This window comes from Coturnix japonica, chromosome 4 (assembly GCF_001577835.2).
Source record: "Coturnix japonica isolate 7356 chromosome 4, Coturnix japonica 2.1, whole genome shotgun sequence".
NCBI lineage: Eukaryota > Metazoa > Chordata > Aves > Galliformes > Phasianidae > Coturnix > Coturnix japonica.
In genome coordinates, this window is record NC_029519.1 from 4194558 (window position 1) to 4222276 (window position 27719).

Sequence of the window (27719 nt, forward strand, 5' to 3'; positions counted from 1 at the left end):
CAAAGGACAGTAACCTGACCTACATTTAGATGCATTTTCTTTTTCAAGTAAGCACAGCTTACAGCGAGCCTCCCATGCACCCCACTAAAATGAACTATGTCAGAGCTAATACAAACTGCTCTTAAGCCGTCAGATCACAGAATCACAGAATTATCAATGTTGGAAAAGACCTAGAAGATCATCTAGTCCAACCATTACCAATACTTCCAGGCTAAATCATATTCCTCAGCACCACATCCAAGCGTTTCTTGAACACTCCCATGGTTGGTGACTCCACCACCTCCCTGGGCAGTGCATTCCAATGCCTCACTACTCTTTCCGAAATGTAATACTTCCTAATGTCCAGCCTGAATCTCCCCTGACGCAGCTTAAAACCATTCCCTCTAGTTCTATCGCTGATTACACGAGAGATCATAAGCGGTCACACAACAATTTGTGGATGACTATTGGAATAGCCCCGCCAAGAGAAAATTCCTGAAGCATGAAAGAAGACATTAACTAGGCTGGGTGTTCTTTGTGTAACAGCCAGAGGACTGAAAGTCCCTATTTATATCCATAGCAATGTTATCTGGCTGCCTGCTGACCATCCAGTTAGCTATGCCAGTCATTCCCTACTGAGCTTCAGATGCTCAGAACCGTATCTTTGATTTGGTTATCATTGCAGTCTATCAGACAGCACGGATATATTGGTCTGTTGTACTTATTTCCAGAACACTTCCACACAGAGCATCATTTTGCTTTCTGAATGGAAAGGCTGCCTTGCCACTGAGTCACCCGGCGGCCTGCCCTGCTACCAAACACACCTACATTGTTGTAAGTGTGCTTTCATCCCGTGAGTGAAGCGGCCGCAGCTCCCACACTCTATCAGCTCAGGCAGGTCTATTGCCCACAGCAGCCCTCACTACCTCCGCCTGAGGCGCCATAACTACCACAACACCCGCCCCATAACACACAGGCCCCACCTCTTCCTGACATGAAGGAAGCGCGGGTTGGGGGCTGGTTCCGCTTCTGCGCGCTGTGAGGTGCGGGCGTCGGTCCCGGGCGGTGCGGGGCTGACTGTGCGGTGTGTGTCTGCGGGTCCCCGCGGGTCCCTGCGCGCTCCCGGCCCCGCCGCTCTGAGGGGCGGTACCTCGGTGGGCGAGTAGGCCCGAGCGTGTAGGCCCGGAGCGGCCCCTGCCTTCCCTCTCAGCGCTTAGGCCCGCCGACCGGGCCAGGATGAGCGGAGAGGACGGCAATGAGGAGTTCTACCGGCAGCTGCAGCTCCAACAGCAGTACGAGACCGAGCGCGGCGGGGAGGGAGAGGCCGACCCCTTCACCTACGTGGATCCGGCCGATGGAGCCGCCTACGAGTGGGATCGGGAGAAGAAGGCCTGGTTCCCCAAGGTGAGGCCTCCTGGACACGGCTCTGAATGGAGCGGCCTTTGATGCTCCTAATTTAGTGCTGCTTTCAGTTCTTATCGTGGTATGTGTGACAATCTTTGTCTCGCTGGTCGTAGTGGAGCAGTTGAGTAGCTATTATAGAGGCCCAGATGAGAAACAACAAAGTGCATTCTTTTTCTCTTCTATTATTATCTGGAAAGCACGCAAGTGTAAAGATTTCTTCCCTTTCCTGAGATGTTGCACTTGAAAATTAAGTGTATTTGACCACAGAGATTTTGAACAGACCAGAACCATCACAGTTTTCATTATTTTTTCCAAATATTCAGTGTATTTGACATCAGTTTAACTTGGTGAGCCAATCTACTGACCTGCAGGCAGAATACTGTTGTTACTATGTAACAGTGAGAGGTAACTACTTCACTTCCAGGTATCAAACTGCTTTATAATATGAATTTGGTAAATCTGCTGTGCAGGTTTGTGTTTGTGACCATGAATCTGTGAATCTAAGAATGAAACCAATTATGTGCTGCTTGTGTGTGTATAAACTTAGCAGTATATCCATGTATAGCTTACAAAGGGCTAAAGCCATGTAAAAAATCCAGGCTGCCAAAGTGGAGCAGCAGAGAAGTGGGGATCCCTGGCTCCTTGGCAAGGGATGCATCCAATAAGCACAGTGCATTCTGAAAGGGTTCTCCCCTCACTCCTGTTTCTTTCCCTCTTTCTCATATATTTTATCTATCTTCTCCTCTCAGAAGCATTAATCTTTCCTAAGATGAGTTCCTTATCTCATGTTTGATCGGGTGGTTGGTTGTTTTTTAAGAAGCTCGATACAGCTGGTGGCTGTGAATATTTAACTTGAGCTACTGCCAACCTGAATTAAGGGCTGTGCCAGTTTCTGATGTGAGGAATAGCTTATGAAGCCCTTCTCTCAAGTTTGGAGAAACGATGTAAGAACAGAAAGGTTCATTAATAAATATGATTCACAGTAAAAGTTAATAAATAATCATAGTGCAGCACTGTGTTATAGGTAGGTCAGCGAGCTAGGTGTTACCATATCTCAGGTTACTTTGGCTAATGATCTATAGGCTAGAATAGTGAGTGCTTCTCCACTTTGGGGACTTCACTGCTGTGTGTTTCAAAGCAGTGTATGGAGGTTTTTATTAGCTGAAAGAGAGAAAAAAATTGGAAAGATGCAGTTACTTCTGTTATCTAATGATTTTTCTTTCAGTGCTATTGTATCAGTAGCTGCCACCTTTTGATTGACCTTCACAGAGACAGCACAAAGTTACTGATTGAGTTCATCAGCTATCCATGCTTGTTATGAAAAAACACACGTGGGATGTTTTCTGTAAGCCTGAAGTATCTGTTGTTCACTTGGATAATTAATTCCTTTCCACTTCAGTGTAATTAGTGGTTAATTATATGGTAGCATGTCCTGTAGTATTGTGTTTCTTTTCCTATAAGCTTAAGTGCCCCAAACTGTAGAACAGTGGGCATAGAATTAGAACTGATCTCTTATTCATGCTGTTTGTCACCAGAACCAGGTTGAAGCCCTGAACCTGTATAGGAACATAGAATCACCAGGATTGGAAAAGAGCTCTGAGGTCATCCAATCCAACCATCCATCTGTCACCACTAAACCACGTTCCTTAGTACAACACCTAAGTACTTCTTGAACATGTTTAGATGTTGTACTTAATTTGTTTGTGCTTGCAAGAAGATATTTCAAAGTGAAATGGTTGTAACGGTGTAAGTAGTAGTATGACCCCATGTAATGTAAGAAAGATCTTTGATATTGGCTGCTAAAACATGACAGTCTGGTGCGTGGTAGGTCATATACTAAGAATAAATGTAGCTTTACGTAAGAATGTGGGTCCCCTAAAGTTGGAAATGGTATTGCTGGGTAGAAGTGGCTCATTGTTGGAGGTTTTATCACTAACTTCTCAGTAGGTTCTCTGATAGAAAAGAATAATACTATTCACCAGAAGACGGCCTTTTTAATTCTCTGGATTTCACCAAGTGTGCAGCTAAGAGTGCTCAGGTTGCATTTGACACAAGCAATCTTTATTTGAATGCATCTATTTTTTTTTCCTTGTCCTCTAAAGATCATTGTACTCCTTGTTATTGACACTGTGTGATGCTGTGCTGTAAGAGCAGCTGCTTGTGATCATAGCAGAGGTTGTGCTGCCAGTGCAGGAGCTGTGTCATGCTGTGCTTCTAAGCAATGTGGAGCTCCACAGCATTTTGCGTTATTCGTGGGAAGCCTGTTATTGTCAACAGTGTATTTTTTCAGAAATAAAGGTTTGAAACATTAAACTCCAAATCACTGGAAGTTATGGAAGTGCATTATCACTGCTGACACTTGCTGCTGTCCATTGCAACGCTCTTACAGTAGCTTGTTGGAATGGAGTTTTGTTCCATTTGAATACAGATGAAGCAAGTGCAGTATAAATCAAAGGTTAAGACACACTGAAATGCTTTTTTCCTGAGTACCTTCAGAAAATACTTTGTTATGCAGTGGTGCTCATAAAATCAGTTATGATATGTTATCTCTAAATGTACTGGGGCTATTCCAGATACATGTATGGACTGTGAGAAGGACTGCTTGAGAGTAGCTCTGCTGAGGGGTCCCTGCAGGTGAAAATGGCTGTTTACAAAGGTGGATAGTGATAGGACAAAGGGGAATCGTCTTACACTGAGACAGGGGTGGCTTACATTAGATATTAGGAAGAAGTTTTTCACACAGAGGATGGTGACACCCTGGAACAGGTTGCCCAAGAAGGCTGTGGATGCTCCATCCCTGCAGGCATTCAAGGCCAGGCTGGACATGGCTCTGGGCAGCCTGGTCTGGTGGTTGGCGACCCTGCATATAGAAGGGAATTGAAAACAGATGATCATTGTGGTCCTTTTTCAATCCAGGCTATTCAGTGATTGTATGAAAAACTTAAAGTGAACCAGCAGAATGTGCTTGCAGCCCAGAAGGCCATCAGTAACCTGGCCTACAACAGAATAGGGGTGGCAGCAGGGTGAAGGAGCTGATTGATTGTCCTTCTCTGCTCTGTGCTCGTGAGGCCCCATTGGAAGTGTGGTGTCTGGGTTTGGGACCCCCAGCTCAGGAGGGATGTGGAGACACAAGGATGATCAGAGGGCTGAAGGACCTCTCCTATGAGGACAGCTTGAGGGAGCTGGGCTTGTTCAGCCTGGAGGAGTCTCTGGGGTTGACTGTTAGCAGCCTTACAGTATATGAGGGGAACTTTTCAGTGGGAGAGAAATCAACTTTCAACATGTGTAGTGACAGGACAAAGGGAAATGGTTTTTAACTGGAAAAGGGGAGATTTCTCTGTGGAAGGGGGATGAGGTGCTTGCACAGGCTGCCTGGAGAAGTTGTAGATGCCCCATCCTTGGAGGTGATCATGGCCTGGTTGGTTGGGGCCCTGGGCAACCTGATCTAGTGCCTGATTTAGTGGTTGGTAACCCTGCCCATGGCAGGAGAGTTGGAACTAGATCATCTTTGAGATCACTTCTAAGTCAGGCCATTCTGTGGTTCTGTGCTGATCTCTTTGCATGTTTTTGCTAGTGACTAGTTCTAAAATTTACTTGGCTGAATGTACTGGAATCATCGGTAGTTCATTTGTTCCTTGTCTTTTAAAGATAGACAGAAGGTGATCTTATTTGTTACCCAATTAGAATCTTTTTCTAGGAAAAAAATGAGCTAATTATTCATCTATTAGCAAGAACATGAAGTAGAGTCTGAAGCCTGATAAACAGTGTGTCAGTATACAACTCTGTTCAAGTGCAGTATTTATTGCCTGTCACCACAAATATATTTCATCTCTGTAAGTGTTTCTGTGAAAAAGCAGATGCCTGCAAATGTCAGTCATTCATCATCTTTGGGTAAGCTGTTGGCTTACTGTCAGTGTCACTATATCTCTTCAATGTGGTAAGGAGTGCTTGCTTTCTGTCCTTGAAGCTGTGCCAGTTTAAGCTGAAAGCAGAAAGGTTTGCTTGAAAAAGGTAGAACTTGTGAAATTGTTTAAGGACTTTGTGCTGTGTGGCATTAATGTGTGAATGGAGTTGAGGAAATACCTGAACTCGTAGTTCTTGCTGTCTGTGTGGCTTTTTACAAAGATGATTCATTATTTTCTGCAGTGCTGGGTTGAAAAATGACCACGATTAAACAGATAATTTCCAAAATATTAACACTTATACACTTTCAATCCTTAATTTGTAATTCTTAGAATTTTTGGTTTTAATTTCCTCATTTAATTACAGATAACAGAAGATTTCCTGGCAACGTATCATGCTAACTATGGCTTCAATGCAGACGAAACGGATAGTTCATCTGCTTCTGGAACAGCATCTGAAAATAAGTTACCACTAAGTTCTAAGACATCAGAAACACAACCGTCAGCGAATGAGAAAGGACCAAAGCAAACAGATCCAAAACAAAAACCAGAAAAACGGAAACTAGAGCCAGGTAAGTGATGAGAAGTTTCTTTTTTTGTAGGCTTCAACATGCATAGTACCAAGTGAACAACCAACAGTTTCCAGTATTACCATGAAGAGTTCTTGAAGTTTTTCAAAGTGATTTCAAGCAAGTATGGTACTTCATAGGGATCTCTCTTAAGACTGTATACAGGGTGAGAAATAAGAAAATTCAGGTATGTTTGGGGTTTCTTCCGTGGATAAACAAAAACCTTTTAGAAATCTAAGGGAACGTGATCATCAGAAATAATATTACTGTGTGATTCCATGTTTAATGTATTGGTGCAACTGAATTTAAACTTTTTTGTTTTATTTTGTTTCTTTTTTAGGATGGTTTCATGTTGAAGAAGACAGAAACACAAATGTTTATGTGACCGGTAAGTAATACCACATTTAGGTCAAAGTAAATAAATCTTATAAGAAAACTGTGTTTGTCTCACTGACTTCTAATATTAAGCATGCCATTTGCAATTGCTTAACCTTGTTTCTGACTTCATAATACCTGTGTGACCTTTTCAATTGCGTACATTGGAAAGTAATTTAAGTGGCATCTTCTATGCTTTTATCTTTTAAATGTGATATTCCTTGGGGTGTAGCAGCCAGGTCCGTAAACTGTCCTGCTTTCTTCCATTTATTTATTTTTATTGTTCTTAGTAAGAAAAACAACTCCAAATTCACAAGGAATAGGATAAAGAGAACACACTAGAGATGAGGGAACACATAAATGTCACTATATGCTAAATTTATTTAGAAATACAAATGTCAGTGGGATAATGCTTCTAAAGTAATAGCAAAAATAGTGGTTCCAAAGGCAGTGATTTATTATTTTGTATATAAAATTTTGCCAAGTTTTCTATTTTTCATTTAAAGAAACACTTTTTTCTTCTCTCACGTGATTTAAAAATAAAAAGTTGAGTGAAATGTACTTGTAAGGGTGGCTAATTGTAAAGGTATTGACCAAGATGGTGGTAAATAGTCAAAGGTTATTAGCAAAAGAAAACTCACCAATGTCGATGCCTTGACCAGAAAGCTGAGGCAGTCTCCTCCGGGGAGCAATCTCCAGGGTGGTCAGTCCTTAAATGAGGTCTCAGAGGAGGTGGAGTCGAAGTCCACCCCTTCCGGGAGCACAGCTCCATTACTTTCACCTGTGCTCCCGCAGCTGACCCAACACTTGCCTCAGCTGATTAATCAGTGGTTCAAGCTGTGATTTCCCATACAGTACTCAATCTTTGTTTTATTGTACATGGCAGGTTTACCACCAGACATTACAAAAGATGAATTTGTTCAAGTCATGTCCAAAGGTGGTATCATTATGCGAGATCCTCAGACAGAAGAGCACAAAATCAAACTTTACAAAGATAAAGAAGGAAATCTCAAAGGAGACGGCCTCTGCTGCTATCTAAAGGTCAGTGGTGTGCTGAAATGCAGCATTCCTTCCTGCTGAAAATACTTGTGGCCACAGTTTCACAATCGATTTCAAAAGATTCTTGAAGTATCTGAAGTATAATGTAGAACATAAATGTCTGTTTTGAGCTGATATATGGGGTAGTTCTGGAATCACTGGCCGTGCGCCTCGGTTGTTTTCCCCTTATCCAGCTCCCTAATGAAAATGTCCATTAATATCTGAACATATTCAGAAGTATTCTGTCTTTGGTGTCAGTGATTATGGTGTGAAACAGGGAACCTCTTCATGTTCTGCTAGGAAAATTTGCTTCTGTGTGGCTGAGAGCACAAACTAGGAGATGAAAAGGGATACAGTAGAGCTATGTATTTACAGGCTTCAACTGAGAACTATTGTAAATTCAGACCTTCATTTCAGAACTGTTCTTGTTCCCTATATTAATCTATAAAAGTTTGGGTTGCAGTAGTATTTCCTTCATGTGTTTCAGCTGTGGGTCATTTGAGAAGTTAGTGTACGCCACTACAGTCTGCTTTAACTCTGCAGGAAGCACCAGGTAGTACTAAGCAGCTGCATTGTAATCTGCATGCTAGCTTTATGATCTAGTAGTTAGAGCTGCTTAGTGCACAAGTATAAATACAGTGTACTCTGAAGAACTTCTAGGAAAACGTTTTAAATGACTGAACAGCCTAAATGCCAGCTGTTCTTGGAGAAGTGGTGCAATATATACAGAAAGTCATGCACCTGTTTGTTGTTTTTTCTTGCTTCTGTCAGTTTGTTGAGAGTAGTTTTAATGGCATTTCATTGCTCTATGAGCTTTATGGAGCATTAATCTGCTACAACAGTAGTGAAGAAGCACTTGATTTACTTTGATTTAAAAACCACTGCCAGTTGTGCATATTTCAGTGATGGCTTTTTTAGTTAAGACTAAAGAAGCGATCTGGCATTATGGCTTTCAATATCAGGGAATTGATTCTTAGCACAGCGTTCTTAATTACATCTTACTGGATTAATTGCCTTTGCAGCGTGGTTTTTGTTTGTTTGTTTGTTTTTAAACTTGTGCTCTGTTTCTGTTTTCACACAGAGAGAATCAGTTCAACTTGCTTTGAGGCTTCTGGATGAGGCAGAAATCAGAGGCTATAAATTGCATGTTGAAGTTGCAAAGTTTCAACTCAAGGGGGAGTACGATGCAAGCAAGAAGAAGAAGAAATGTAAAGACTACAAGAAGAAATTGTCTCAACAGCAGAAGTTTGTATTTTTTTTTTCTTTCTGTAAAATATTGCTTGAATTTGTAGCGCTATTGAAGTGTTGCTTTTTTCAGTTTAAATGCTAATTTAATGCACAGAAGTTCACCTGAGAGCGAAGTACTGTTAATAATATACATTTGAAGGGAAGGAGCTTCTATGTTAATTGTTGACATAATAAGCTTCATGATCACCGACTTAAGACAATACCTAGGCAGCTAAGTTTCATTCAGTTACACAAGGAAATATTACATCTCAGGGGAATTAAGACTTTTTTCTTTTCCCCCAGAGTGTGAGAGTGGGTGAGTTCTGTGATCCTAAGCTTACTTCAGAAGGTAATAGTTCTGTGTACATATACTGTTGGTGTGGTACTTTACTCACTGCAAAGAGTGAGAGATGCTAGCTTTCTTAGCAGCAACTGTTGAAATATCTCCGTAGATTCCCACAGCTTTATGGTATGTGCCATTTTGCATTTTTTTTTAATTGTACGTGGATGCATTGGTTTTATCTTTTAGTAATTGTTTTTCTGCATTTTGAAAGAAGGTGAGAATTAAAAAGAAGAAAAAAGTTTTGCTTGCGTAGGATTCTTATTTTAATGTAAGCAGCATTCCACTAAACATTTTAAATAGCAATGCCAGTATACTTTATCATAGTTAATGTGAGCAAAGTCTCCTTGGTATCTTAGCAGTTAAGAGTATGAGTAGTTAGAAATGTTTGTGCCTCAGATACAACGGCAGCTCTTGTTTTAAGATGTCTCCAGTGTTGAGAGTGGAGAACTATGAAAACAGCATTTGGCAGCAATTTGGATGAATAAACAATTTAGGTTCTTTAGTCATTTAGTTGTTTTGATTCTATCTTACACAAACTGACTCCAGACGATATTCCTTTTGGGTTGAAGAACGTCATTTACTTCCAAAGCAACTTTCTTTGGAAATCCAAGTTTTCTTCAGCTCATGTAGCAATACAAGGAGGAATTTAAAGATTATTTTTTTTTCCCCTTAAATATAAGATTTTGAGATTTAGAATTGCAAATCTTTTTTTTAGTATAGTAGTATAATATAAATATATATAAATATAAATTCTTGAAGAAAACCTATTTTTATTAGAAAGCAAAGTCAGAAAAGATACACAGAACTATGAGTGCAATTCAGGGTCATAGTCTCTGTACACTGAGGAACAAAATACATTTCATAGCAATCTCTTTGTAAGACCCTAGGAATTCTTGTGTGTTTGTATAAATATGAGCACTAAAATTTTACCAAGGGGAAAAGAGGATTTATTTCCCACAAAATAAGTCTCCTGTTAGAAAAGTTATTGACATTTTTATTGGTTACAAATGGTTTTTGGATCTGAGTTGATATGAAGGAGGAATTAAACATTAAGGTTTGAATCTTTTTCTTAGAGTAACTCGTATCTGTGCGTGTTTAAGTACCTTAAAACCTTAACTGCTTTGTAGGAGAAGTAGTAAAATTGGATTTTTAATTGCATTTCTTTAAGAAGAATAATTTAATTTTGTCAAAATACATGTTGTTCGTGATGTATTGTAAGAAATGCCAAATTAATGATTTTTTTTCAACAAATACTTGTAGAAACTGAAGAGAGCCGCAACAATATCTTCTTACTGTTGCTTCATTTCATTAGACAGCTGGATTGGAGGCCTGAGAAGAAAGATGGCGCAGCTCGAATGCGGCATGAACGCATCGTTATTATCAGGAATATGTTTCACCCAAAGGACTTTGAGGTACCAAGATGCAATTTGCTCCTGTAGATTATGCTATTGTAGTTCATGCTGAACTTCATGCCATAATTTTTCTAAATAAATGATAAACAAATGAAACTTACCATTTGGGCAGGATTCTGCTTGTTACAAGCATCTGCTTAAAAGTCATGGATCTATTTCCAAAAAGCCAAACGCAGAGATGTTGATAAGAATAAGTTTTGCAAATCAACCTTTTTCACAACATATATTCTGCCAGTATTTCTTTCTGGGCTTCTGGGCTTGACATAAGTGTCCACTGTAATTAAGCAAAGAGTGAAGAAGCCAGCAAAAATAACCTTATTAATAAGTTTACTTTGAATAGTTGTACTCAAGTGAGGGCTGCAAACTCAACTCGTAGTGTCTTTGAAAATACAGCATAGCACTTGATCTATGAACATGCAATAGATTGATAGATTAATTCTATTGGTGGTTAAACAAAAGTTGTTTAAATTAATCCATGTTAAATTATTCATTGCAGGATGATCCCTTAGTGCTAAATGAGATAAGGGAAGACCTACGGACAGAATGTGAAAAGTTTGGTCAAGTAAAGAAGGTTCTCATATTTGATGTAGGTATTTCTACATGGCTGTATTGTCAGAATTGATGTATTGTGTAAACATACGTAGTACATAGGATTGTTTCAGTGTGAGTGAAGCATTGTCAAGTTTTCATGGATTTATTTCACAGAAAGTTGACCTCATCTTTCAATATTAGCTGTTTTGGAAATGAATTTGTGAACACTTCTCTCTCCACTGATTAAAGTAGACAGTCTGGCTTTTCCTGATAACTTGGATACATGCCACTAGTTTGAAAGTTTATAAATAAATTCCTTTATAGCTAAACTAGCTGAAACAGTTGTTTTCTATGTTCAAAGATTCTGCTCTGTTTAATTAAAAAAAAGAGGGAAGAGTCTTAAGCAGTAGAACAAAATGTGTAAATCTGTAACTTGTTTTGAAAAACAAGATGATATATGTTCAGGATGGAAATATATCCTAAGTGATTTTGTAAGGCAAGCTAAAAGATGATAGAATAGATACACTATATTTAGAGTAGTATTAAATAAAGCTTTTCTCTTTACAGCGGCATCCTGACGGCGTAGCTTCTGTGTCATTTAAGGAGGCGACAGAAGCTGATCTGTGCAAGCTAACTCTGAATGGAAGGTGGTTTGGTGGCCGTCAGCTCAGTGCTGAAACGTGGGATGGTGTAACAGATTATCAGGTAGGCTTTCACAGTTCTATTTCATGAAATCCTATATCTATCAATTCGAGCAAATGCTTGTTGTCCCCCTCTCCACACCCCTCTCTTGTCCCATCTTGCTTCTGCACAAAAACTGCTACATCTTTAAATATCCAATTAGAAAAAATAAGTGTAAAGGACCTGTTTGTTCTTAAAAAAATCTGTTAGAGATGTAAACGTAGAGGATGTACAGGTAATTGGTTCATGGATCCTATGGGAGTCTTGAGATGTTACTGTGATATAAAGCTCACATAACTTTCTCTGTATAAATTTTTTCACTTTACATGTGTAACTTCAGAGTGAGATGTATAAACATGTCTTTGATAGGTGGAGGAGACTGCAAGAGAAAGGGAAGAAAGGCTGAAGGTGTGGGGATCGTTTTTAGAGGATCCTGATGCAAAGGAGCAGCAAACTACGTCTGATTCAGATTCCACAACGAGTAGCATTAAAATCCCTGAAAGCAGCCAACCTTCAAAAGTTAATGACACATCCAAGGAGGATGTAAATGATGAAGGCCATAAGAAGGAGAATAATGGTGAGGGCATTAACGAAGATGGTGCTCCATCCACAGACAGCAGCCTTGCAGGCAGTGATGCTGAAGCAGATACATAACGTTTCCATTGCTTTATGAAAGAGTGGTTTTTAGAGTGATGAGTTTATCCCTTACTTTCAGGGTTACTGCAGACAACATTCATGTGAATATATGCATTATTAGAAATGTCATCAACTGTGTGCTTTAAATTTTCATGAAAAGCAGTATTTAATGAGGTTCTAAAAGTTTGTATTAATTGGCTGTTCAGTTAAAGTAACTCAAGTTGCCAAGAATAACAGCAAGCTCATCAGGCTTCTTTTGTTCTATCTATGCTTATCAATGTTTCATTGTAAGTGTGAAATATGTTCCAACCCTTAAGTTCATGTAACTATGTGTAACTTAAAAAATGCAAAGCTATTTCAAGTTTTGTGGATTTTGTCATTATTTTTCCTTGTAACTTGGTATCTTATCCTTAAAATTATTCTCGGCCTGAATGCTTCTCATCATTTTATGGGATGGATGCTGTGATAAGTGCAGGGTGAATGCATCAGATATGTTGCTATATGTTAAGAAGCAAATAATAGGTGGGTAAAGACTTGCAAACTTGAAGTGGAAAACAATTTCTATTTCAGTGGAGAGCAAACTGAGTGAAGATAGGTGGCTGAATCACGGCATTCAATAAATTATTCTTTTTCCCTTGTTTAGATCTTCTTTAGGGGCTGGAATTAAAGAGACTAGGAATGCATGAGCACACACATTCTAGACTATAATGAAGTAAAACTGATTTTAAACTCCCATGGGCTGTATGCAGTAGGTAGGCTTTTGTTTGTTGACTTGGCTTTAATTTTTGTTTTAATATTAGAGGCAGGGTTTTCTTTTAACTCTGTTAGAATGATTTCTCTTCAGCATTTTGGTTTAGCCTTCAGTTGCGCTTTAAAGGGTGGTGGAGAGATCTCTTATTTCATAAAGCCTAAAAGTATTTGGCAACTTGAACTAAAATTGGTTGTGTACATGTTAGACTACTTGAACACACGCTTTCAAAGAACATTATATTTCCCAAAACAAAGATTTAGACCTTCTATCTTTAGATACCTTAATAAGCAGTAGGCTTTAAAAATAACCTTGGGGGGAGCCATTTTGATCATGATCATTTTTCATTTTGAAATCCCATTATTTTGATTGCTAAGAATATGAGCATACAGATTCAGGCACTAAATGCTTAAAATATTGGTGCTAAATACATAGCACCTTGTTCATATGGATTTCTGCTAGTGCACATTTGTAAGGACGCTCTTTAATCTGCACATTTTTTAATTCATATTGGATTGTGAGGAAACCATAGACATTAATTGTAGGTGTATTTCCATCCTGAAGTATTCAGAATACTCTGAAAGTCGGTATTTTCAAACTGTGCTCTGAGATTGCCATCTCTTTATGGTACCCTGAGGTTTTTATGTGTAACCAGTATGTGTGGGTAGTTAGAGCAGCCAAGCCATCTAACCTTTAACACTTGTCATTGTGACTACATTATATCCTTTTGTGACAAAATACCTGTTATTTGAACAAGCGCGATGGTTTGAGTTTAAAAATCCAGAAGCCTGTTACAAGTTGGCATGACAGATTTCCAGATTTAATGAGATGTGTGGTAAAGCAGAACTCTAAACTCTTGTTGTCTAAGTAAGGCCGCCTTCTCATATTCACAACCATGTGAATGATGGGTTTAAACAAAAAAAAAACCAACAAAGTTTGGACAGTTCAGGGAATCTGAAATACTGCTTGGTTTGCAGCTACCCATTGGTGGCATATTTGCGTTGCATCTTGGGGTTGTATTGGTTCTGCCTGGGATTTTGGTTGGTAGCACTGCAGACCTCTGAGGGTTTAGAGCTTTGTCACAAGAAGAGTGTAATTAAACATTGTGAGTTTTGCTTTCAGCGCTCTTTTTATCTTCCAGCTTGTAAGCTTCTCTAGCATTAGATTTGTTAGGCTGTTGTGTTTTGTTTGCTTTTCTTAAGAGGCTGTTCATACAACACTCAAGACAGTGAAATCACCTGTTCTACAACAGGATTGCAATTGACATAGGGAAACTTTTCTCAAATGTATAAATATTGTACAGTTCTATGAGGACTTCTCATCAAATGTAAAAAAACAAACTAAGAGTAGTGTTAGTGTTTGAGAGAAGTTCTTAGAAAATAAAGAAACGTTACTTGTGCAGTAACCTTCCTCTCTGCAATAGATATTCAAACTTGATTGGCTTGTTTGAGAAGTCCAACGTGATGTTATTTGCTTCATGTTTTTCTCTAGACTTCACACTGAAGTAGAGCACTGACAAAGACTGAGACTGAATGCTTTACTGGCTTTCCTATAAAGTAGGATTCTTAAGAGAAAATAAAAGCTGTTTTTCCATGAGAATGCGTTCTGAAGTGACATTACGCTCAAACTGGTGATTTGGCTTTTTTTGCCTATTTGTTATTCCCCGGTAAAATGTAAAAATCTATTTTTCTAGACTGTTTGTTGAGTTGTGGAGGCATTTAATAGTTCACAGAGGGGCTAATGCCGCTGTGACTTCCTTTTAAGCATGAAGATTGGTTGGGTTTGGTACTTTCCTAAAGGACGTAGGTTTTTATGAATGAGTGAACTCAAGGTTTTCTCACATTAATTCAAACTATGGTAATCGGTCTTGCTCATTAGAAGCAACAAATTCATCCTTTGGCTCAGTTTCCAATGTTCCCTCGTTCCCATTTGTGTGTGCTGTGTGTTTCTTCCTTCGTGGCCTTTTAAGGGAGAGGTTCATCTTAAGAAAAGTTGTCTTCTTCCCTCTGTATTGTGCGCAGATTGACACACCTTATGGGATGGGTAGTCACTGCTGCTTTGAACTAGAGATTTTTCTGCTAATTCACACAGTGCGACAAGTGTGATGTGAAGCCACTTAGACCTATCAGCGGGGAAAGAGTACTAATAAATAGTTATTCTTTTGCAAGTGGAATAGCAAATCAATTGCTTAGCTGTGAGGTACATCAGTAGTTTACAGTCAGATGCTATTTAGTGGTTGGCTGTCAAGGTATTTGTGCAAAATGATCAGCATTTGTCAGAGTTTACATGCTACAAGGAGCATGGCCAAGCTGGACATCTGGGAGCAAGAAGCCCAAGCAGAGCAGGCATGGAAGCTGCAGCACCTGCAAGGTTCTTGAATGTTCACGTACAGCTGGAAAGCGTGAGTGAGTTTCATTTTGCATCAAAATGTTTCTCTGTTTCTCCTGCTGACTTTTTAAAATTACTTTGGGTTTGTTTTTTTTTTTAATTGAATTTCAGTCCCTCGTACAACTTGCTCTTTGTATAAGGATTGCAATTCACTTATGAGTATGCTAAATGCAGTGCATTTTGGCTAGAACGTGTCCTAGACATTGTTAAGGTTAATCTATTCAGAACTTCAAATATTTAGCTTCAGAAAACTCCTTGTATCGGATACTTCAGAGAAACCCAGATTTGCCTTTCAACTTCCCAGTAAAAATATCAATACCCTGAATTCTGTGTGACTTAAGCAAGCTTTAATAATAATAAAACAACCCACAAGACAAACCTATAGGTTTTAATCAGGTTTTGAACCTCCTTTTGTCTGAACTTGAGAGACCGTACATCAGTATAACGATGTGAGCTGTGTACTTGTATTGATTTGGCTTGTGTGTTTCTCAGTGCTCATTATGCAGAGCTTTGAAGTCTTACTGTCACAATACTCTGAAAGTTCTGTAAAATATTGATGGAAGTATAAAATCTTTTGCGGAAAATTGTTTTGGTTTGGTTTGGTTTTATTGTTTTGTTTTGTTTTGTTTTGTTTTTGCTCTTCTGTAATATGAAAGTAAACTGTTAGATTAAACTTTTCATTAAGCCCACTGGGAATTTTCCTTTGATGTTGTTTGATTTGATAAGCTAAATTGATCATTTTCAGTTATCTCTTAGAAAATAAGCACTTCAAAATAGTATATTTGAATAACCTCTAGGCCTGTGGCAGCATCTGGTAATCCCTTGATTTGTCTTCACTTTTGTTTCTTAAAGGGGTTGTGTTTTATACTACCTTTTTAATAAACAAACTCATGAACAAACAAGTCTTCTCAATGAGTTCTGGGAGAATGTCTTTGTCTCTTTATCTGTTTTCCCCTCAGTAAAGAAGTCCCATAGCATTTGTTGGGCAGTGATTGCGGTTTTGTGACCTAAAGTTTTGTTACCTCCTGGATGACTGGTTTGTCAGTGCTTTTTTTTCTAGCAGGATCTCATATATTTGACTTTAATATGGCATTTCTGGACTGGCTGCCATTTGGTGATTTTGATAAACATACTGAAGAAAAAAAGAACCAAACCGACCCACTTATTTCTCACATGTACGTCATGATGATGTTTTCATTTCAACAGATCCAAGAGGAAAAAAACCAAGAATTGGTCATCCAGTTTCTCCAGCAGGTGATGGGTGATCTCTTCCTCCTTGCAGATATTCCCAGTTACACACTTAATACTGTGTGTGTAACAGGAAAGTCCTTTCTGACCCTGGCTAAGGCAGCAGGTTGGCTCTTGGCTGTAATGTGTTCATCACTTTATTCTCAATTCCTCCAAAGCCCAGACACTGTCTTCTCTATTGTGTACATATTGTGTTCATTGTCATTGGAAAAAAAAAAAACCAACACAAACCACCCAAACCTATTTACAATCCTATTTTCCTCATTCCTGAAACCTCCTAACCCGGTTGACTTGTTGGAGTGCATTTCATGCATTCTTAGCAGATAGGCTGAAGGAAACGCCTAGTTCAGTCACAGCTAGAGGCTAGAAAGCGTGCGGGGAGTTCATGAACGCCGCTCGTCTCCTGCAGTCACCACTGTGTGCGTGTAGCTGTCGGGGGGAAGGACTGCACACCGCTGGGCACAGCATGACCACCCCACCTGCAGGACGCCTCACCCATGTGCCACAGCTCGTCACAGTGAGTTAAGGTATAAGGATTTGATTATTTCGATGTATCTTTGCTGCCGTTCTCGAGTGCTTCTTAATTTGAGAGATACTTAGTGAAGGATGGTGTCTGCTTGCTGGGCTATTTGCTTAACGCTTGGGAAGCTGGAAATCTTTTGGGTTTTAAGACTGGTTTAGGCAGCATGAAACAGAGAATAAGGAGTTCCCTATCTAAAGACACAGTGATGGGAAATCAATAGTACAAGCAAGGACTGGAACTGTGAAAAACAAAGTTGGCACCTGCAGTGAGCAGTCAACAACTGCATCTCCTAAGCATGTTTACTATGCATCCTCATCTACGGAAGGGCAAATAACCTTGACAATTATTTGCACTGTTATGCCATGATCCACCCATTCTGAGAGCAACGTAGGGTTGGTTGGGTCAGTTTTGTCCCAGCTTTATTTTGGCAGCACTCTGTGGCAGGCAGATAGGAAGGATTTCTGCTTTCTTCTTTTTTCCTTTTTTTTTTTTTTTTCTTTTCTTTTTTGCAGAATTCTTGCTGTGGAAGACAAGAATGGGAAGTTCAGGTAACTGGTTCACCTGGGTTATATCCAGCTTTCTTATGGCTACTTGTTAGAAAGCACGAGAGGCTTTCAAGGTGGTACTAGGGGGCATGGTTTAGTGGGGATTTACTGGTGGTAGGTGGGCAGTTGGACTAGATGAACTTGGAGGTCTTTTCCAGCTGTGGTGATTCTGTGATTAAGGGCAACGAGAAATAAATCTATGTTCTTGCTTCAACAGACTGCTGTTTTTCTAGTGTTATAACTGTACTGCTGTCAGAATTCACAGAGTAAACTGCTGCACACCAATAAAGGGTGCTAAAGGAGCTTACAATTAACATCATGAGCCGGTTAACATGTTAATAAAGCGGTACAAAGACACAGTGGCTGTCTTGCCATGAGCGAGGAACAGGAGAAATGGTCCTCTGGGCCAGAGCTAATGCTTTTTAAATTGTATGTTGAAGGATGCATCGTGGAGCAGCGTAGGAGGAACTGGTCTGGTGCTTGCTGTTGAGATCATCTGATCTTCCTCAGTCCTTTCTCAAGCCGTATGGCTGTTGGTGACTTTGCCAGACTTTCACCACTTGGGTTGGAATTTTCCATGGCAAGCATTGGGCTCCAGATAAGCAACCAGAAAGTTTTGTAACCTAAATTGTCTATTGCTTTCTAGAACTGGGCTGGGGAAAAGCAGTGTCCTTTTGCTTCAAGTTCTTCTAATTAATAGGCTGGGATGTGCTAGCTCCTTGCTCACTTCATATGCCTTGGGAAGGTAGCTATAAACCAGGAGGAAGGTTTTGGTTTGGACTTTGCTCTCTTTGGGAAGACTTGGTCAATGGTAAAGTTCTGAAAGACTGGCATCCCAATCAGATGGCTGGGGGTGGGGTTGGGAATAGGATCTCCTTGCATTTCCAAACAGGTACCCAACTTGTGTGTGCGTCGCATCCTCATTGCTGTGTTCAGATGGGGGAGAGGCTGAAGATGGGAAAAGGCTGCAGGAGGGCAAACTAGTAAAAATCTGAAGATGAGAGCTGAGGAACTCTGGGGTTTGATCACAGATCAATAGTTGATGAGAGGGGATTAGGACTAGAAGATGATAGGAAGAATTAGAAACCCAGATGAGATTCCTTATCTCATTGGCAACAGTTCCTCTGGCAATGCTGGTTTCAGGAAGACAGGCTCACCGCTGGCTGTGCCATTTAAGATGAAGAGTTCTTCCTGTACCGATCTGTTTCTTTTGGCAGGGGCTGCTGCTTATTGAAAATGGAGGAAACGAGGAAGCTTTCTCCAAAGCCTTATAAGAGCAAAGAGCTTGTGAAAACCGAATGGGGAGCTCGGAGTGTCGTCTTTACGTATTTCCAAGGGGATATTAACAGTGTGGTGGATGAACATTTCTCGAGAGCTCTGAGCAATGCCAGGAACCCACAAGACCTGAGCACAAAGCACAAGAGCGAGGCTGTCATCCCGAAGCACGGTGAGCCGGGTGCTGAGCTTTTGCTGAGAAACAGAAGATGAAACATGCTGTGTTTTCTCACATATACATATGCAACCTTGTTTACAAATAGCTTGGAACTGTGTGCAAACAAAGCAACAAAATCATGCTCGCAGAGCCCTGATTTATATCACTGGGACATCCACCTTAAATCCCTGTTTGCTGGGCTGCTTCCCAAACTCTGCATGGGTCCATTGGCAGGACCAGGTCCTCCTTTCCCAGCCGAGAGCCTCCGTCTCAGTCAGGTGCATTGAGTGCATTACGGCTTAACTTCTTGTCTCTGCAAAGAGCTGTTTGTCTAAGCTTGCAAGTGTTAAAACTCTGCCTATGCCTGTAAGGAGTGGGGGGGAAGTACTGGTGGTGGTGATTTACCTGCTTTTAGCACGAATTTATCATTGATGTTAAGATAAGCAGTGCTAAAGTGAATACATGTTTATGTGCAAACGAATATGCAGTACTGTAGTGTTCCCTTAAAGATGTACTGGAATTTGCCTTGGGGGGTGGGGGGAGGAAGATGAGGATTGATGGGACTTGAGATGTTTTCTTTCTCTCTTTGAGCAGATAGCGTGTCTCCTCACCAGTGGAATTTCTCCTCACATTGCTCCAAACCATATCCATCATCTTCCTCTACCAGCATGTCCAACTCTGCTCTGAATTTCCCTGCTGTTGCTATGGCAGGGCAGTACCAGCCAGCAGCTCTGCGTACTCATCCTGCACCACCTGCAGACCTTTGGCCCTTCCCTTCCCTTGGCACTCCCAGTCTCACCAGCCCTGTGTATCATCACACCGTGCCCGACCTGCACGTGGTGGATGAACCCATCTCCGACAGGAAATACGGTTCCCTTCTTGGTCTTCTGCAACAGGAACGGTGCCTGATGTCCATGCAGGAATGTGCTGTGAAGCAACACTCAAGTTCTACTTGTATGACTGGACCTGCTAGATTACAAAATATAAGCCAAAGTTCAGTTCCTGGGGGAGGTAAGGAAATACTGTCACTTTATTCTTTGATGGCATCTCATGGAAGGAGGAAAAATGGTAGAATCTGTCCTGAGTCCTAGAATCCTAGAATTTGAGCCATCTTCAGCCCAGCTCATTGAGATGGTTTTCAGCATATGGTGGTTTTCATCCAATGCTGGACGCTGGAATACTCAAGACTGATTAAGATCAACCACCATGCATTGCCCAATTGCAAGTTTTTAAACATTCCTACTTGCTTTAAGGAGTCATTTGAAGTGAATTTCAATAATATCCATGTTCTATCAAGACCTCTACCCCATAGGCATCAGGATGGTGGCACGAGTGCTCCCACTTATGATTAAAAAAGGGACACCCATTTCAGAGCACTGAGCCACCAGTCTGACTGCTTAGGGCACAGGTGATGCTGTGAACTGAAGATGTGAAGCTGCAGCCTTTATCAGGAAGGCCAGGGGGTTCTCTCCCTGCCCAGCTGCAGTCAGTACTCAGAGGAGATGGGCAGAGGGCTGGTGGCCAGACTCACCTTGCCCCACAGCTAATTGCTGTCCTTGCCCCATGTGTCAGAGGCCATGACTCCTCTCTGCAGCACATTCCCCAGCCCTAATGCAGTTCACGCAGGAGTTGTGAAGACAGTGCTCCCTGCCTTAGGGAAGCTGCCAGTGACCAGACTCCTGCCCATTGCCTGGGTGTCCTATGAGGTCCCAATGCATTGCCCTGCTGTGTGTTCCCAGTTGGCAGCAAGGGCTGTGAAATTGCTGAGGGAATCTAATGGAGGCACACACAGCATGTCCTACCTGGAGTTTACTTGTTCCTAAGGTCTACCTGCCCATGCATAGAAAGGGGAGGGGCTCCTTCTGGATTCCAGGTTTTCTGTTCATGGTATGTACCTGGATAGGTTTAGCTGAGGCTGTGAAATGATAGCTGAACTGCTTTAAGGAAGCTGAGATTTAGGATTCAATTTCAGAACAAAGCAAGGTGCCCTCTTCCCCCCAGGGGGCAATGTGAGCCCAAGGAAGCTTGTCAGCCCAGGGCATCGACTCCTAAATACCAAGATGTTGCATGTAACCAATGTGAGGATCAAGCAAGGGGAGATGGTGCTAATTGTAGCATACTTCAGTTCTAAATTTCAGGACAGAATTGAGTTGAAATCATAAAGAGAGATAACGAAGCAGCTCAGTGTTCCCCAACCATCTTCAGTGGAAGCGTTTTCTATCACACCTTTCTGAACATCTGGGTAGCTTCACAATAACACATGTGTAATGCTGTACGTCTGCTTATTGAGCAACCCAAAAAAACCCCAAACAGATTAGGGACTGGCTGTGCCTTTGGCAAGCCCTTGTGATGTATGCATCCAGTCTGGCTGTCAGAGTCCCTGTTTCTTGGCTCTGTTTGATACATTCCTCATTGTGCTGTGTCATGTTTAAGAACAGCTGATATTTATATTTATGGAAGTGTATATTGCTGTGCCAGACAGCACAGAGTTCCCCAGCACCTGTGCTATAGGCTGGGCTGCAAAAGCACAAGGTTTCTTTAGGAACTGCTGCTTACTTGTAGCTCTGTGCCAAATCTCTGCTCATCTCCAGTATTTTCCTTTTTTAAGAGAGGAAAGCCAGCTCTTACCAAGGCTCAGAGAACCCCAGTGCAAGCCACGCCACTGCAGGTGAGTAATGAAATTAGCAGGTTTGGAACAAATCAGTGCTCTGCCCCTGATCTCATGTGCCCCTCTCAGCAACAAACCCACCACACTTCTGGGAGCGTTGTTTGCAGCACTGTGGTTTAGTGGGCATGGTGATGATGAGTTGATGGTTGGACTTGATGATCTTAGTGGTCTTTTCCAACCTTGATGATTGTCCAAAGTTACTCCCAAACCATTCAGGCTTCTGCGTTTTTCTTGGTCTCCTGAGCTGTGCCCTGTGCCTGGGAGGTTACCCCAGTGCTGCTCCTTGGCTGTGCAATGTTTTGGGGAGAGCTCGGATGGGTCATTCTGGTTATTCTTGTAAGGGCCCTCTTGCATCAGAGAAAACCCAAAGGTTCAATTTTGTTTGCACAACATCCGAGGGGACTGAACGGAGCGTGCAGTTTGACAGCCCTGTTAATGCTGTGTCTTTCAGGTATTCAGATTCACGACAGAAGAAGAGATTTGTACTTTTAGCCACGGGACATTTCTACTTTATTCCAACAAAGCTCTTGCTGTGAACTCTTCCTATTTGCCACTGTGAATCGAGAAGAAATGAACTGCAGCTGTTCCCTGCTTTGTCTCTCAGATGGAAGAACTGTATTTGCTGTGTTAGGAATGAAAAATTGCTCTTTCTGTTCAGTAAATATTTCTAATAGTTGTGGCACCCAACCCGATGGACTGTGTTTGTTGTGAAGAATCACTGTCTGCTTTCTGGCTTTCCACACTGAACCCTCTTTGAAAGGACTTGTAGCACTTTTTCATCATTGTTGATAAGAAGCACAATTTTATCACAGAGAGCTGCAATTAGCTGCAGCTGCTTATCTTGATTTGATATCTCAGTAGTGTTTAAAATAGTTGTAGACCATGGGCTCCTGTTGCAAAAAGCTTCAAGACAACCACGGGCCAGAAAAGCACAGGATCATCTTTATCTTTCCTACATAATGCAATTTGTAGCCTGATGACAGCACCTGGGCTGACATAACTTATCTTAGGTCAGCAGTTGTAGCTGCTTGTGGTGCTGGTTAAAAAAGGAAATAAGAAAATGCCACTCTGTATAATACAAGTGTACTATAGTGTATACAAGAGCTAGCATATACATGAAGATGCATGCAAGAGGAACCATGTTAACTAAGTGAATAAAAGGTAGGCCAGCATCCTACCAATGTCCTAAAATCCCTCTTGGTTTTGTTTTTTCTACAAAATTCCTTTTCTTGTCTCCTCTTATAGCTTGGGTTCCTCTCTGTTTAGTTCTTTCTGTTATTGTGCTGACCATTTCCAGCATGTTAAGGCTACGTGGTTAAATAATCTGACTTCCTCTGTGAGCCACAGCAATGATTTTTGGTCTGCGTTCCCTCCATCTCCTCACAGACTTGTGCTGTAATTCCAGTGAAATTATTGCTTTCAGACCTTTGCCTCCCTCTGCCATTCCTCCTGAAAGAAAAGGTTTGAATGAATTATCCCTAAGGTCTGGAAAGACATAAAAGCGTATACTTAAATGCTTTTAAAGTTTTCTTGGAACAACTTAGTCCTGTGCGTGTCACAGCTAGAACTATTCGAGCTGACTCAAAGTCAGCGTTCCCAGTGAAGCAAGCAAGTAGAGTTGGATGGCGCTAGGGGCAATGGGGATGCCATGTCCTCATTGGGCCTCCATGCAGAGGTCCAGCAAGCAAGAGAACCACCTGGACAGCCCACTGGGAGCCTATTGTACTTATGGTTTCTTCCTCTAGAACTGTTTGTGCAGAGTAGCAGAGGGATTCTTGCTTTTCCGCTCGTATCCACGGTGCTGCCATTGTGCCCGGTGCCAGCAGCTCCATCCCGTTCCGTACGCATGCTTTTCTGCTCAGGACTTGGCAAACAGCACCATGCATTCAGCAGTGGCCATCTGCTGCTTCCCACGTATATTTTCAGTTCCCATCCTGAATGCAGCAGTCACTGTGGTGATGGGAGGATAAGGGATGTGTGGGCTGTGCCCATCTTCTGTCTCCTTGAGCTCTCAGTGCTGCAGTGACCACTCCAAGGGATGGAGGGGATGATTTGTGGTAATTCCCATTGCTATCTGCCTTTGTTATATGCAAGTTCCCAGCATTCTGCTCCGGCCCGGAGTTATTTTCTCTGCACAGATGGCTTCCTTCCCATTTTATTTTATTTTTTTCTGGTGGGCAGAAGAGAAGTGAACTGAGTGGAAAGAAATACTGAACCTCTTGCCCGCCCCATTTCTAGTTGGCCCAGAGAGCTCTCCTCTGTGTTCTCATGCATCATTATGCTCACAGAGCTCCAGCAGAAAACTGGTGCACGCTGGTGCTGTGGGTGCCTCTGTGGCTGGGGCCTGTTCCTTGTTTCAGTGTCACGCACTGTCAGAGGGCTGTGTCACCTCGTGGCAGCGCTGCTGTGCAGGCAGCTGGGCTGTGGTCACATTGCCCCAGTCATGGTTGTGGTTTCTGTGCTGAAGAGATACACAGGGGATGGGGAGGCAGCAGCAGGGTCACAGTGTGGGGCTGCTGATAGGACTTCTGTGTGGCCACTGTGGAGCAGAGCTGGCTGAGATGGGGTGGTCCCTAAAACATGGCACACAGGGACTCCTACATCCCCTTCAAGCCACCTGCATGCTCCATAGCATGGATTAGCAGCAGTGCTCTCCCTGAGTGTTTGGGTGTCCCTATATGTGTTAGTCTGCACCACTCCATAGATGTCCCAGGTCCCACAACACAGGGGAAGCAGTACAGACCCATCCAGGCTGGATCTGCCTGCAGAAGAGCCCCGGCTCTTACATCAACACCAAAAGGGCGAGAGCATCCTTTGCTCCCACATCCTGCCTCAACATAGGCTGTGCAGCTCTGGGTTTGAGCTGTGATTTGTTGATGCTGGCTCAGCTCAGTGCTTTAAGAAAAGCATTGAAATACAATTTTCCCTGCCCCAGGTGTTAGCAGTAATTGCTGACCATGCATGTGCTAAGGGCAGCTGGACATGACTTTGCTGATGAACCACAAAGGTCCTCACTTGAACCACAGCATCAGGGAACATGGGGAGCAATTTGTGCTAAGCAGAAGGGCTGTGGCAGGAGGGGCAGGAGGGGCAGGAGTCATTCCCACTTTGCTCCACACAGTCTCCAAGTGCCACTCATTGATCTCTTCATTTGCTGACAGAGCCTGAAGCGATTGCCTAATGCATCCCCTGGGTGATTTGTTTTTTGGGCATGGATGCTAGTGGAGATGCCCAGTCCATGGGTGAGCAGCTGCTGAGTGCATGAGGGCAGGATGCTTTGCTGGCTTTGCAGGGTGCAGAAAGCACGCTTGAGGTGCAGGCATCTGATTTTGGGGATGCCCTTTCTGCAGGGTGGGAATCCAAGGATCTTCCAGCCTGGTTCCACCTCCTTCCATCCTCATGAAGACAGCTGCAGATCTCATTACATCCAGTGGTGCATTGCCAACTTGAGCCGTGCCAGCGCTGCCCTTCCCTCTGACTTTGTTTGCGTCAATAGAGCTGAGTTGTTGCACATTTCTGCCGGCACAACCAAAGGGAAATTTGGTGCATCTCGTCAGTCTGGCTCAACTTGAGAGTTTCAGGGACTGTGTGCTGGATCTTTTTTAGCAATCTTGAAAAGAGAGAGAGAGAAATCTGTAATTAAATCAATACACATGTAAACGAGCAACTGACACAGAACCGGTTCAACTTCTTTGCGTAAAACATGTATTTCTGTTGATGCGTTATTCGTGACATATTCTTTGTATATAAACGTGTTATTAAATTGGAATTTGGCAGGACTTAAGCAATTAAATGAGTCAAACTGTGCCGTTTCCCCTGTCTGTGCATTTGAACAATGTTTTGAAGCTGTTGTGTTGGCTCTTGATGTGCATCCTTGAGACCGCTCTCAGTTGACAGCTACTTTCATGACTATTTAGCAGCAGGTTTGGGTAAATCGGGCAGCTGATAAGCTGTCAGCACTCAGGTTTTCACTGGGGTTGATGTGAATCTAACAGCCTTTCTCTCAGGGCTGTGATTGAGTTTGGGCCATTGCTGTGTGTCCCCAGGAGCCCTTCCTCTGAAACCTTGGCCAACGCAATGGTGTCATTGACTCCTCCTGTGCCTTTGGTGGCTCTAACACAAGTGGCTGTTTCAGTCATCTGGCACACAGTATAACTCCTGAGAGCAGACAGGCATTATGGCATGAAAGAAGATGTTGTTCTTTCCCATGTAGGAAACGAGCCTGGCCTCACATTTCCTGAGTGCTCAATGCTGCATTTACTTCAGGGATCAAAGTGATTCATTATTCCTTGTTTCTTTAAAGGGTCCGATTCAGAGCTTGGATCCACAGTGAGCACAGTAGGGGTCACTGCCAGCTGCCTGAGCACATGGTATTGCTGCATGGTGGTGTGTCAGCAGTGCTCTGCACACCTGAGGGCGAGCAATGTGCTGGCACAGGTGTGTTCTGCCTGGCCACTGGGGTGTGGGTGGTGCTCTGTGTGCCCATGGCCAGGATGGATGTGGAAAACCCATGAACAAGAAATGACTTGAGGTAAGGAATGCAAACCCTGTTCTTTTGCTTGATTACAAAACAAGATATTTGGAGATGCGTACTGCAAAGACCAGTGGAAGAGAGAGAATGGGCCAAGGGCTTGCAAGCTGTGCATCTTCCTGAGCCCTTACACACAGCCAGGGAGAGATTTCTTGGGATTTTTTGGAAATCTGCCCAGAGGATTGAAGAAGTGGCTTCAAACCTTGGTGGTTTTCTATGTCTTCTGACTCGGAAGGTGTCACTGCACCATGACCAGACCCAGCACGTCTCCATGGTGTGTGTGCCCAGAGGGGCTTTGCCTCGCAGGTAGAGGTCTCCAGCTCCCATGGCCACGGCTGCTCACATGCTGCTGCATCCAGGCTGGGGAGCCTTGCTTTGTGTCTTCTCCCTTTCAGCTGAGCTCTATGAGGGACGTGATGGTGGGTTTGTACCGGAAGCAATTTGAGCACTTGTAGGATTATCTGCAGACCGAGACTCTTTCTTAGAACCCTGAATAGAAATCCTGCCCTCTAGGATGTGCTTAGTGGTTTTTCTGGCAAGAACAGGCCAAGGAGTCACTTCCACCACTGAATTCTTCTGAGGCTGTTTGCAAAAGCAGCAGCGAGTGCTCGGAAAGCAAGCCTGGTAGATATTAGAAGGTTGTGTAATTATCTGGCTTTGTGGTTCGTTTCAGCTTTGCATGGGTGGGCACTGTGGTGTGAACCTACTTTCGGTTCCATTGATGTGCTTGCCTTGCAAAACTAACAAAAAACCCCAGGCAGCCCCTTCTGAAGATCCTGACGACCACCCCTGAGTGTATGAACTGCTGTTATTTCATGTACTGACAGAGGGAATGAGCGATGAGCATCAGTGAGAGCACAAAGCACTGCTCATGTGCGGGGACATGGCTCTACCCATTGGGTGCCCAAAGCAGAGGGGATGCTCCAGGCTGTGCTTTGGGCTGAGCATCTGCTGAGCTCAGCGCTCATTTTCAAGTGTGAAACAGCCTTTGTGGAAAGGATGCGCAGCTCAGCGGGGCGCTCAGAGTCTCTCTCCAGCAGGTGATGAAATTATCCAAAATATCTTCCTGGTGACAAACGTATCAGGCTCTAATGGAGATGTTGTGCCAGTAGGAAGGAGAGCTGAAGCTGCCAAGAAGCCTGTGGTCATTGATGCTTGTGTTGGAAAGGAAATACGTCCCTTAGGAAAACACTCCATTTGTGGAACAGCCTTTCTGTGCAGTTACCGTGACATCAGCTTTGTCACTACATCCCCTGCTCACCGAGCACATTCACAGAGGGCATCAGGAACCCCCCACCCTGCAGCAGTAGCAGCACCCCAGTGCTGCATCACCATGGCAATATCCCCATCTGGTACCTCCCCAGCAGACTGTGGGGAGAGTCTGTGCTTGGCCACCAAGCTGCGTATTTGGCATTTGTTGCTGTGCTGACACCATTTTCATCCATAGACATACCCTGAGGTGACATCCTTGTCTTCGTGTCTCCCTCTGATCCTTTCTGCAGCAGGGGCCAAAGAGGGATGGATGGGGCAGGGAGGAGT

General features: G+C 42.6%; 2 protein-coding genes across 3 annotated transcripts; both read left to right on the forward strand.

Moving 5' to 3' along the window:
• Window positions 1–806: 806 nt before the first annotated feature.
• Window positions 807–14441, forward strand: HTATSF1 (HIV-1 Tat specific factor 1). Its single transcript, XM_015860291.2, has 9 exons — window positions 807–1383; window positions 5653–5857; window positions 6195–6242; window positions 7116–7270; window positions 8349–8512; window positions 10150–10249; window positions 10746–10835; window positions 11348–11485; window positions 11831–14441. The coding sequence occupies exons 1-9, from the start codon at window positions 1216–1218 to the stop codon at window positions 12113–12115; spliced, it is 1353 nt and encodes a 450-aa protein (XP_015715777.1). The 5' UTR covers window positions 807–1215; the 3' UTR covers window positions 12116–14441.
• A 1681-nt stretch (window positions 14442–16122) lies between these two features.
• VGLL1 (vestigial like family member 1) lies at window positions 16123–22336 on the forward strand. Of its 2 annotated transcripts, none has more exons than XM_015860301.2 (5): window positions 16123–17008; window positions 18767–18996; window positions 19576–19992; window positions 21590–21649; window positions 22101–22336. In XM_015860301.2, the coding sequence occupies exons 2-5, from the start codon at window positions 18786–18788 to the stop codon at window positions 22139–22141; spliced, it is 729 nt and encodes a 242-aa protein (XP_015715787.1). In that variant the 5' UTR covers window positions 16123–17008; window positions 18767–18785; the 3' UTR covers window positions 22142–22336. The 2 variants fall into 2 exon arrangements, with proteins under 2 accessions (XP_015715787.1, XP_015715788.1); XM_015860302.2 differs by having other exon boundaries at window positions 16263–17552.
• The last annotated feature ends 5383 nt before the right edge of the window (window positions 22337–27719 follow it).